General features: G+C 37.7%; 1 protein-coding gene across 1 annotated transcript in view; it reads left to right on the forward strand.

The window, feature by feature from the left end:
- The window catches only part of LOC132095124 (tyrosine-protein phosphatase non-receptor type 4-like), a 53,373-nt gene that overhangs the window by 6,723 nt on the left and 33,477 nt on the right, over window positions 1-13,173 (forward strand). The window contains exon 2 of the mRNA XM_059499900.1: window positions 10,834-10,988. Within this exon, the coding sequence (XP_059355883.1) occupies window positions 10,851-10,988 (138 nt within the window). The 5' untranslated portion in view covers window positions 10,834-10,850. The remainder of the gene's footprint in view (window positions 1-10,833; window positions 10,989-13,173) is intronic.

Raw genomic sequence — 13,173 nt, forward strand, 5'->3', positions numbered from 1 at the left:
ATGTTCAAGGCCCAGAAAGATAGTAAGGACATCGTAAAAATGTTTGATACGTGTTCACAACAGTACCTTGACACATGTGTGTGCATTGCAATCCTCTGCTTGAAATCAGGTGCAGCACATCTTGTTCTATGTCAAAACGCCAACTCCAATGTCAGCAGCATCGAAGCATTGAAGGTTGATATGAAAGAGAAGAAACTGTTGAATAAAGTTATTTTTGTTTTCTTTATGCATGAAAAGTATTCTTGTAGCTTCATAAAATTATAGTTGGACCACTGATGTCACGATGTTAAACGATGCACCAAAATAAAACACAGTTTTTTCAATTTTTTTCCCCGTACAGTGAAAGTGAAAGTGACGTGACATTCAGCCAAGTATGGTGACCCATACTCAGAATTTGTGCTCTGCATTTAACCCATCTGAAGTGCACACACAGAGCAGTGATAACACACACACACTGTGAACACACACCCAGAGCAGTGGGCAGCCATTTATGCTGCGGTGCCCGGGGAGCAGTTGGGGGTTCGATGCCTTGCTCAAGGGCACCTCAGTCGTGGTATTGAAGGTGGAGAGAGAACTGTACATGCACCTTCCCCCACCCACAATTCCTGCCAGCCCAAGACTCGAACTCACAACCCTTCGATTGGGAGTCCAACTCTCTAACCATTAGGCCACGACTTCCCACTTTTTTTTTTTTCTCACATTCACCCATTCACACACTCATTCACACACCGACTGCGGTGTCAGCCATTCAAGGCGCCATCCAGCTCGTCGGGAGCAGCTGGGGTTGGGTGTCTTGCTCAAGGACACCTCGACACTTGGTCAGGTGGAGCCGGGGATTGAACCACCAACCTTCCGGTTTGTAGACAACCTACATGAACCACTGAGCCACTGCCACCCCATTTTGACAATTTTTTTCACCATTGCATAAATAAAAGGGATACTCCACCACAAAATTACAATTTTGACATTAATCACTTACCTCCAAGTTGTTCCAAACACGTAAAAGCTTCATTTGTCTTCAGAACACAATTTAAGATATTTTGGATGAAAACCTGGAGGCTTGTGACTGTGCCATAGACTGCCAAGTAGGTTACACTGTCAAGGTTCAGAAAAGTATGAAAGACATCTTCAGAATAGTCCATCTGCCATCAGTGGTTCAACCTCAACATTATGAAGTGACGAGAATACTTTATGAACAAGAAGAAAACAAAAATAATGGCTTCATTCAGCATTTCGTCTTCTCTGTCTCTCCCTATATCACCGTAGTGCCATTTTGGAGAATATGAGCAAAGGCATGCTGCTCACGCCTTTCTCTGACAGCTGCGCCACAAGGATGCACTGTTTTCTTTCAAATCAATGCGTAAATACACGTAGAAAACGTATCTTTATGGCACAGCTGACACAGAAGAGCGTAAACGGTCTGAGTTAGCTCATATTAATGAATAATGTCAAATTTTTCATTTTGGGGTGGAGTATCCCTTTAAATAACCAAAATGTGCTTTTTACTTTTTGTCTTGCTTTTCAAAGAATTTTTTTCATTTATTTTACCGAGCATTTTTTTACATTCTAGAAGACACTATTCCAACAAAGCACAATTTTGCTTAAAATTAATAAGATAGTAAAACATTATTTTTTTGGCCATTTTTGAGACCCCCCCCCCCCCCCCCCATTTTAATCAGGTATGTATTATAATTTTTTTTTTTTTTTTACTGTACGAATAAATGCAACCTTGCTAAGCAGAAGAGATTTCTTTTAAACATTAGAAAATATTACAGATCCCAATTTGAATACTATTTGTGAGTGTTATTGTAATTATTATTTTTGTCTTACTTTACTTTGCTGACGAGTAGTGAACTATCCATTTAAGCCAATAGTTGTTTATGATAGTCAACCGATAAATGGCTGATGTTCAATTTAAAATATGTTTAAAACTCAAATCTTTTAAATAGTGATCTTTTTAAATCCATAACGCCCATAATAGTGGCCTGATAGACCAATGTACCACGAGACTGTACTTTTTTTCGCTGAAGTTAACCAACAACTCTCACCAGACTAGAAAATGATAAACTGAAATTGTGGTGATGTGTGTGAGTTTTTTATTGTTGTTTCAACATTTACAAAGTAGTTATTGTTGTAGGATATAAACTTAAAGTCTTAATACCTAAAGTGCTTTCCCTTAAAATTCCCTACTGGCCAAGCTGTTTTTCGTTTCCCCCATCCACATTCAAACTGTTTTTGAATCAGAGTGGTTGGAAAAATCACTCTTTTCCTTTTTTACTTCCTCCAGTCATTGCATTGGTGGTTGCTGTGCCAAATGTAGCCTTTAATATAGGCTGCTAAAATGTCAAGCTTTTTCAGAGATTGGCTGGATCGTACTTGTAAGATCTGGTTACATGGTCCTGTGGACCTAGTTTGAAAGTGTGTATACTTGCCTGAGTCAGGAGGTACCTCCACTTCCCCTCCCCGCATGCCAGAGAACACACTCGCAACACATTGCGCTGTTTATGTGGGCTGCCATTGGCCGCTTGTTGTAGAGGAAAGGTCTGTGTTTGTTCTCCCAAAATGGGATTTAAACAAACTTCAAGCTAACACGCAAGGCAAATTTACCAAATGCTTTATGCTTCATTAGTATATGCAGACTATTCCAAGCTTGCAGTATTTTTCTACTGTCTTTTTGCAGTTCTGTATTATGTGACTGCGGTATTATGCTGCATTGTTGCAAATGTCATTTTAGAATGAGTATCTGTGTTAGTTTGGCAATGTTCATCAGTGTTACCGTAACCTTAAACCTCTTTAGACCTATGAGTCTTTTGCTAGCAGTAATTCTGAATGATGTCTGTGCATAATTGTGGTTGTCATCCTGCTGTTTCAGTTCTGGTCAGAGGTTGACTTGTTGACTGATCTAGATGTGCTGGTCCCATTTTAACACTTTCTAATATAAAAGTAACAATTTGAAAGAATGCCATCTTCTCCTGTACAGTTATTGTCTCCTTTTGTAGTTTTAAATAATTATTTAATGATTTGATATTTATTTGCCACCGTCACGTCTACAGTGCTTCCCCGACGAGCTGCTTCTTTTTCGGCTTTTGTCGTGGTACTTCAGGTTACACGTGCAACTTGCGCGTGGACACTGCAGACTAGTGGTTTGCATGTGTACTGCACGTCTATGCTAACAATGCCGCAGAAGTATAAACGGAAACTGACGCATAGCCTACGGCGTAAGTCCGATGCAGAAGTATAAATCAGCCTTAAGATTTATAAATTATTTATCATTGTCAGTTCATGTAAACCATTGAATGTCAAAAAATAACCTTATTGTAAAATGTTACTAATAAAATTAACAAATGCAACATTATTATTATTTTTTTTGAGATGAACATAAATTAAGATTAATACATGCTATTTTTCATTGTTAGTTTGTGCTAATGTCAAAAGTTTAAGATGGGCATGCACATTTATCACAATTCTTTTGCTGCCTTCTAAACACTTATTTCCTTGAGGTTTTTCTAGTTATGTATTTTACACCTGTTATGGTATTTATGTAAACACTGTCTTCTAAAACAATCACTCAAAACTGAACAATAAAGTGATTTTGCAATAGCCTCTAATGCTCTATTTAACATGGTTTTTGCAATGACATTATTATGGTGAACTAATCCAGTTTGTGCCTCTTTGATGAGTCACAATTTCATCTGTAGAGATGCTGCAGGCTAATGGTTTCCTGAGTCATCTGTAGCTTAAGCAAGATGAATGGGGATGAGGGGATTGTCAACATGCAATAATGAGGGGATTTCCAACATGCAATAGATCCCTGCAAAGGGCTCAAGGCTGAAGTCGACCATGTAGTTCACACAGCATCTATTGATCTAGGCGTCCCTTATCTGGGGACGTATAATGAATACAGAACATTTCACTTGAACTAGCTGCCTTCTCAGCTGTAGTCTCCATTACTAAAGTGCTGGAGCCTCTTCTACCGTCTCCAGCCCAGGGGAGGTATTCTTCTCTCTAATGAAGTGAGGTAGATTTGTTTACAGGATATTGATTGCAGTGGTATTCGTCCTTTTATTCAAGTAGCTCTGTGTTCCTGGTGAGTGGTTATATCTTGGCGGAGAGACCAGGTGCAGGAGCGGAAACATGCAGGGTCCATGTGTCCAGAAACTCACAGCGTGATTAGAGCAGACAAGCTCTTACAGTTAAACCTGCTACTGTAAGCAGTGCAGAATTGACTGGAATGTGCAGCTTTAATCAGAAATCTGTTTCTCTTTCAATGTCGAGTCTTGGCTCATGGGAACCAAGGAGCTTGTTAGTGTAGCATTTCGCTACATCTTGGCAAAATATAGATTTTTTTTTTTTTACCTTGAAAACGAACACAAAAACATTCTGGTTTGTGCTGTTATGGAAAACTTTTCATGGAAAAATTATTTATCCTTTGTAATTTAATTCAAAAAGGCAAACTTTCTTATTCTAGATTCATTGCACACAAACTGAAATATTTCAAGAGTGTTTGGTTTTATTTCTGATGGTTATTATGACTTACAGCTTAGTAAAATAAAAAATTCAGTATCTCAAAAAAATATCTTCTCAAAGATCAATCAAAAAAAGATTTACAAAACAGAAATGTTCAAGATCTCCAAAGCAGATTAAATTATGCATTTAATGGTTGGGGCTCCTTTTGCACAAATTACTGCTTCAATGCGGCATGGCATGGAGGTGATCAGCCTGTGGCACTGCTGAGGTGTTATTGAAGCCCAGGTTGCTATGATAGTGGTCTTCAGCTCCTCTGTATTGTTTGTCATATGTTACTTATCTTCCTCTTCACAATACCCCATAGATTCTCTGTGAGGTTCAGGTCAGGTGAGTTGGCTGGCCAGTCAAACAAAGTAATATCATGGTCATCAAACTACTTGGAAGTGGTTTTGGCACTGTGGGCAGGTGCTAAAGTCCTGCTGGAAAAGGAAATCAGCATCTCCATAAAGCTTGTCAGCAGATGGAAGCATAAAGTGCTCCAAAATCTCATGATAGATGGCTGCATTGACTTTGGATGATAAAACACAATGGACCAACAGTAATCTCATATTACATAAGTTTTTCTTTAGTACTAATTTGTAGGGATGCACCAATACCATTTTTTCAGAACTAATCTGAAAATTCTTAGTATCTGCCGATATCGATCCAATCCGATACCAGTGCGTTACTACACGAAGCCATTTTTAACTGACAAGCTGCGCAAATCCAAGCTGATGATGAACGTGGATTTGCGCAGCTTGTCTGTTAACAAAGGCTCCGTGTAGCAACAGCTCCTCTATATGAAATCATGCACCTGATGGTATTTACCGCTGTTTAGATAAATGGCTTTACTGACGATATGCGCATTAATCATCATATGATTAATCATCATATATATTGTGCACCCCTAAATGATAAAATATACATTCATAATCTATGATAAAAATACTATTATAAACTAGGTTAGTGGATAATTCAGCAGCAAAAGATCTACTCTAGATACTAGGAAAATTATGGCTGCACTATATATATATATATATAAATATAAATATATATATATATATGTGACTGTAGTCTCACTTGGTTTTGATCATTTGCATTTTCTGTTTCATACCAACAATTATCATCCTCCACATGAAAATGTTTTTAAATGTGAAATGTGATGTTACTTTATGTCAAAATACATGTTCTGTCTCAGTTTAATGTACAGAGACTACTATAAATAAACCATTCGTAGGTTGCTTTCCAGAAGATTTGTACTGTGGGTGTATGGCACTTTTATACCATGCGAACATTCTTGCTCCGTATGTTTGATATTAGATAATTATTTAAATAAAGTTAACAACAGTTATTATAACATGATATGAATATATCCTTATTAGTGCTGTTGTGTCAATCGATTAATCAGAAACTTGCACTGGTGCAAGCAAATGCGGTTTACAGCATATAAAGCTTTTCACATTTATATGCTTTGATTTGTGAGTGAAATGCTTGTTCTATGGAGCTGTGAGTTATGTAGAATGTAATGGAAGCCTATTCCAGCACGCTCATGTGGTTACGTGACGTCCCCCAAGGGAATGGACATAGAAAGGTTAGCTTGCGTAGGAGGATTGAGCTACACTGAGGACACCTGCGCTTTGTAGATGCTTGCTGACCTTTGCGCTCAGTTTGTGTGCTTTGAATGCATTAAAGGTGCTGTTTTTGGAATAGACTGTAGTAAACTATTAAATATGCCTTTTTGTTTACACCATTTTGAGTCCCTCAACTGCTAGTTCAGCATTATGACACAACAAGAACATTGAACATAGCACCTGTCTTGCATTTGTAAGCTATGTCGGTCTTTAGTAGTTTGACATTTTGTAATTTTATACTCTCCTGTTTCTTTATTATTTACTTCCAACAGTGCACATACAAACTACTTAATTCAAATACCAGTGAACCCAGAGATTCTTAAATCATTAATAAACCTGTGCACAATACAATTTAATATTACTTGATGGCTGCAAAGGGCAATTTCTTTCTGTATTTATTTTAAATGCAAATACAGCAGGCAGGTGAGGTACCGTCTCATCAGAAAGGTGACTTGAGGCATTTTTCTGCTTGCAAGACTCATGCAAGGTGCACTCATACTTAATGATCTGTTATGCTGAAATCTAAGCCAGTTCTAGACTTTCTAGTATTTTTACAAAATGATGACCGGTCATCTGTTTTTACTAGTTCATAAGCATTAATTTTACATGATCTGTCTTGGTTGTATAGCCATGTGAATCTAAAATGCTGTTCAAACCAGGAGAAACTAGGCAATGAGTCTATTTTATTTTACAATGCTTGTATCATACATTAGTGTTGGGCGATATGGTCATTTTTCAAATCGTCATATCGTCAGCCCGTGAGATCGACGATACACGATATTATCATGCATGGGTGGAGCAAGAGAGAGACTCTTTGTTCTTGTCATAGCATAACTATTTGGTGTTTTAAACCGCGCAGGTCGGCGAGAGAGAGCCCATGGAATTACCAATAATCAAAAAAAATAATACTTTAAAACATACTGATAAACTAACATTAAATATAAAAATACTGTATTTAAAACAACTAGTTTATATATAGTCGGACGCAGCTGTCATATCATGCATCCTCTGACAAATTTGCCGCATCTGTGCACAGAAGTTATCAGTCTAAATGTTCTGCAAAATCAGTCAACGCTGAAAATCAATAGTAGATTTCTTTTAAAGTCCAGCAGTTTAACACTATATTAAACGGGTTCGTTTATGTCAAAATGCACCGCCACAGAAACAAGAATGAGATGCATTCTAACATAACTGTGGCATTCAACTCAGATAATGAGGGCTCCTTTAAAATATTTAACATATGTAGGCCGTTCAGATTACTTGTTAGAGTGCAATGCAATTCCTTACATCTGCAGACGATGTACGTCTGTCGTCTGTTTGTAGGGCTGGGTATTGTTCAAAATCTTTCGATCCGGTGCCAATTTCGATACCTCAGTTTCGATACCGGTTCCTAACGATACTTTTTTCGATACCATATGTTTTAAAATCCATTTCAACATCAACACAAATACATTAAACACAAAACTTTTATTTTTCACCTTAATTAAAACGAATTCTGGTAACACTTCACATTCAGGATAACATTATTAATACAACTGGTTGTGCTTTTTGGATAGGGGTGTGCCAGCAGACACTCAGGATTGGTATCAATCCTAACTTGGCCAAAATTAACAAAAACCACAACATGAACCTATAAATAAATAAATAAATAAACAAATGATATTGTGTACAGGCTAATATTGAACCAACTAAAATGCAAAGGAATGTAAAAAAAACCTTCTGCATTTGTGGGTTAAAGGTGCCATGTGCAAAAATTGAGCTAAAAATATTCAAAAAATGACCTACACGCATCAAAAGTATGAGAAGAAATAAGGGCGATGATGTCATTAAAAAATGTATAGTTATAGTGCTGCAGAGATATCAACCTTAATTAGCAGTAGCATTACTAGCCCCGGCCCGACAGGTGTCGTAATACCAGTTTCGGCCATGGGAGGCGGTATGCGGGCAACATAACCACCAGCCAACCTGCAATACACGAATAACTCGCACGGCTTGTGGGCGTAATCTAACCTGATGTCAATCGTGTGGAAAGTACAGCCCACTACTTCATTTCAGTTCAGGGAAGAGAGCGGAAGGATAACTTAAGCCCTTGGCAAGAGAAACAACCGTGCTCGGAATCACAAATCAAATCCGATAAGAAAAGGAGCCGAACCAGAGTAAACATCAGCACTGCTTTCAATCGCTGTAGACAACTGATGGACCTGAAAGAAATGAGGTTCGACACCGAACTTGCAACATTTCTTTTGGATTGGTAAGTTAGATGCTGTTAGTATTTCGCTAGAAGTTTGTTTTATATGTTTGTGTATTTTTTTCGGGAAGTTATAACATAGAAATGTATCGAAGGCTGTTCTATAAACGTGCTAATGTTAGCGATGGCAAACCGTAGCTGCGTTTGATAATTAGCTAGCTATAACTTACCCATTTTTTTATATCATAAGTAACCTGCTATGTCTAGTCTGTTGGTCTCCGTGTCCTCTTTGCTTCGTGGTTTTTCTGTACATGAGAAAATTGATGTGTGGCGTGAAAGCGTGTGAAAAGAGTCAATTGCGTGTGTCTCACGGTGAATGCTTGAGAGTTGGCAGCTCTGGTTACGTTGGTTGGCGCTAGCTGTCTGATGTTGACCAATGATGTTGAAAGAATGCTGTCTGTCAAATTAATTTAATTCCAATAATGTGTATATACAACTCAATGTAATATGAACAAAACGAATATGAACATATTCACTGGTAAAGGTGAAGGGGAGGAGCTTGAAGATGTCATGTTTCAAAATCACTTGACCTAACCCAACGTTCCTCTGGAGGCAAAACATCCTCTTATAGCAGCGGTTCTCAATTCCAGTCCTGGCGCCCCACTGCTCTGCATATTTTGCACGTTTCTCTTTGTTAACACATAACACACACAACACAACCCTGATTCAGATAATCAGCTCGTTAGAAATGAACTCCGTGCATGAACTGTTTTTCAAATGTTCATTGCTCCCTACTCTCTGAGCAGGGGAAATCTGTTGAAGTTTACCTCACATCGAAACATTCATTCACTGATTTGTGCAGTGCAGCGTCTTTAAACATGGACAACTATGACATCATATACCTCTGTAAATCAATACAATTTAAATTCACGTCTTGCACACTTCAATGCACTTTGATTGGAACATATAGCTACATTCACTTCGAACTGGAATCATGGCTGAATATCCTGTGATGTCCACTTCGCAGGGCACATAAAATGTAGTCATCTTTCTGCTATGGTTTATTTTCATAATAGGTAAACACAGGTCACAAGTTAACACAATCACATTTCCTTGATTCAGCAGCTGTACGATGTGACGCCTGTGATGTGAGTCCTGTCTTGAATCCAGAGACCTGGAGCTGATTCGGTGTGGATCGGTAGCTCGGTTGTTTATATGACGCCATAGACGGGCGACAAAACGGAAATAAAGAAACGTGCCGTGTCTTCTAATTAAACTATAATTTTCTCTGGATTTGAACGTTCGTGGAAACTTTCGGGATAATGTAAGTACACAACTAAAAAATATATATAACATAGATATAGTGATATCTGCTATTTTTAAAGCAGAAAAATTACATATTGCGCCTTTAACGAGTTATCCGAGTCAAAGCGGACAACTGCGACTACAGGCTCTAATCCTCCTGCACTGCTGAAGTGAAATGCGGTGCTGAAGTGAAATAGCTGGGCATATTGATTTGAGTTATAATAAGCTGCCTAATAAAAAAAAATAGTTATTATTATTATAATATAATACATTAATAGGAAAATGAGCCTAATATTGTCTTGATTATCGACAGAGAAATCTACTTATGTCGATATCTCTGACTATCGTCGATACACGATAGTATCGTCTATCGGGACAACCCTATCATACATCATAGTATAGTGTTTCCTATTTTTGTCCACCAAATACCTTTAAGCTTGAATGCCCAGAAATCCCTGTGAGGTACCTTAAAGGTCAGAGATATTTCACTTTAACCTTTGCATGACTGTAGATCTATGAATGAACATGAGAGGAGTTCAGGAGTCTCTGATGGTTGTGTCAGAATGCTGCTTTTAAAAAGTGCTTCCAAATGGCTGATTTTACACACAAGCTGCTTTAATGCTCCATTGATCTAAATAAATCACAACAGACCTTATAAGATAAGACAACATGAGAAATGTGGAAAAAAATATGGATTGATAATTGAATAATTTAAAGGTTAATTTGGGGAAAATGTCAGTGGTGTAATTATTATGTAAAGGCCAATTCAGGCCTTTTGGATCAACAACCGAGACTCATGTTGCCCTTTTCTCAAAAAATTTGAGAGGTAGATTATTTTTTAATCATATCAATTGTATTTCTGTGTATAAGCAGCTCTTCTCTGAGTCCATCCTTTATGTACCCCGTTTGCTGTTAATGTTCAGAGAAAAGCTGTGTAAGATGGTAGACCCCTAAGGAAATAGATATATTTAGGCACAAAGTAGGCTGTACATATAAACATCAGTTTTTCATTTGTGCACATAAGTTACCGTCTGAATCCGTCTTGAAATGCTGTAATCTAGTTCGACTGGTACTATCAAAATTGGCTCTGCTGCAATTAAATATTTTGAATAAAAATGATGCACGTTTTAAACGAGTTACTAACCTGACCTGATATATTATGCTGGAATCACAGAAGCTATAGTAGATATCTTTGTGTTACAGACTCTGGTTGGACCGTAATGACCGCACGCTTCCGGTTGCCTGCAGGCAGATCCTACAATGTCCGGACGACGGAGCTGGCACGCGACAGGCAGCGCACCGAGGTGGTCTGCAACGTTTTTCTTTTGGACAACACTGTCCAGCCTTTTAAAGTCAATGTAAGTACCCCATTAAAAATAATGCGAATAATTCAATTTGTGTTGCTAGTCTGTTTCTAAAGTGTTCTGACCTATGTTTTTGTAGCTATATGGTTGATAGTGTGTTCTGAGTAGTTCATAGATCACGTCTGAATGCGTACTAGTAGGGTTTTTGTTTTGGGTGGAGCCCATGCACGTCCAAGTCTCTGTGATATTTTGTTCTTTTGTTGTGGCTCGGGTCCCTCTTTCAGTATTAGTCAGTTGTGTATGTTCACCGATTTCATCATCCCTCAGATGAGTCTGATTATTTGTATAAGTTATAGCTTATCCCTCTGATCAACAGGCATTGAGGTAATTTGAGGTATGATTCATGTCTGTAATATGGTGCAAGACCAGTTATGATGTTTAGTAAATGTGGGGTTTTGTTATAATCTCTAAATCTGTGTATAAGCAATAATAATAGTGATGCTTGCTTTAGCAAACTCTACTCTACCTTCTGTCATTAGCAAACACCAGTAATAATTTTAATATCACTTATACTCACCAGTCAAATGTTTGGTGTCAGTATTCTGTCGAGAAATTAATATTCAGCAAAGATGCATTAAATTGATCAAAATTGACGGAAAGTCATTTCTACAAACCAAATGCTGTTTTTTATTTTTTTTTATTTAATTGTTTGAATTATTCATCAAAGAATCCTGACAAATGTGTCACAGAATCCACAAAAAAATCAAGCAGCCCAACAATAAGGAGAAATGTTACTTGAATAATGTGTAATAATGTTTTCCAGTATTACTGCTTTTTTTCTGTATTTTTGATCAAATAAAGAATGAGTGAGTATAAAAATCTTGCTAACCCTCACTTTTGAACGGTGTAAATAACTAGAATTGTCATATTCATAAATAAAAATATACTACTACTACTACTGATAAACAAAGAAAAGAACAGGCATGTCAGGTGACCCCAAATCGTACGCATGTTTGTTTGAAAAATGGCATCTTTGTGATGTTTTCCTTATGCATAATGTCGGCATCATCTACATAGTGCCCATGTTCCAGCTAGAGGATAGTGGTGTATATTCTGCTTCTAGAAGGGATGCATGCTTGACATTCCATCCAAATGAAAAATGGCTCTCAGTGTTCCAGAGATTCATGTACATACTTGCACTTGCAATATAAAGCTGCCATGACACACCCCAAACACGCGACAAGCAAAGGCACAAATCCCCAGGTCTTTCATTTGCTGGTCTGATTGCAAAACCCATGTGTTTGCTCATCCTTGTCCTCAGTGTTGTGCAAAGTGTTGTGTAAAATGGTCTTCATGGAGAGAACTGTTATGTCCTGACTTGAAATAAGGGCTCATGCCAACATTGAATCAAAGGTTGCTAAGGTTTTCCTCGGTGGTTATTACCATTCCCATCAGTTACATTGCCCAAGGATTTCCTGTGTATCAGGATGTATTTCCATATTGAAATAGAGCAAGCAATAAACCTATAATCATCATATGACTTTAAACAGCTGCTGATCTGTTAAATAAATCTAGGCGTTCTTATTCAGAAGTTGTCTGTCATGCTGCTCTCTGATTTGTAACGCACATTTCCAGGAAAGCCAGTCCTCATGTAACAGCCCCATTGATCAAATTTATGCACTCCTTTCTGGCTCTCTGGTCTCATACATTTTTGTGCCAGACCTCTCAGTGACCTAGATAGTCTGGCAGCAAAGCAGGCCCTTGATGATTATAGGACGCACATGGAACTGAAGCACAAGGTCTAATGGAAGGAGAGCTGGAGGATCAGAGGTAAATAATCAGGAAGGCTGTTATTTGTGTTATAGAAGTTAATGTAACAGAGGGGCCTTCATCAATATGTCTCAGCTGTATGTTTGAAGAGGTGCATGCTACGTCTGGAATGCAGAAAAGAAGACGGAAGTTTGTAAATACTGGACTAGATTGCTGCATTGTCTCGTCTTTCTTAATGTGCTGTTGAAAAAAAGTGATGTTGTATGAAGTAGCATTGTATTAGGGGTTTGTTCAAATCCCTGACACTAAGCATTAAACTTTGGCACATGACGGGCATAAATAATGACTCTGATTGTGTGGCATAAATGTATTTATTTATTTTTTTATTGTACAATTAAATGAGCAGAAGAGACTTTTCAAACATTAGAAAATTTTACAGATCTTAGATGTTAATGTTAATAAATATATT

Source organism: Carassius carassius, chromosome 19 (assembly GCF_963082965.1).
Source record: "Carassius carassius chromosome 19, fCarCar2.1, whole genome shotgun sequence".
NCBI classification, from domain to species: Eukaryota; Metazoa; Chordata; class Actinopteri; order Cypriniformes; family Cyprinidae; genus Carassius; species Carassius carassius.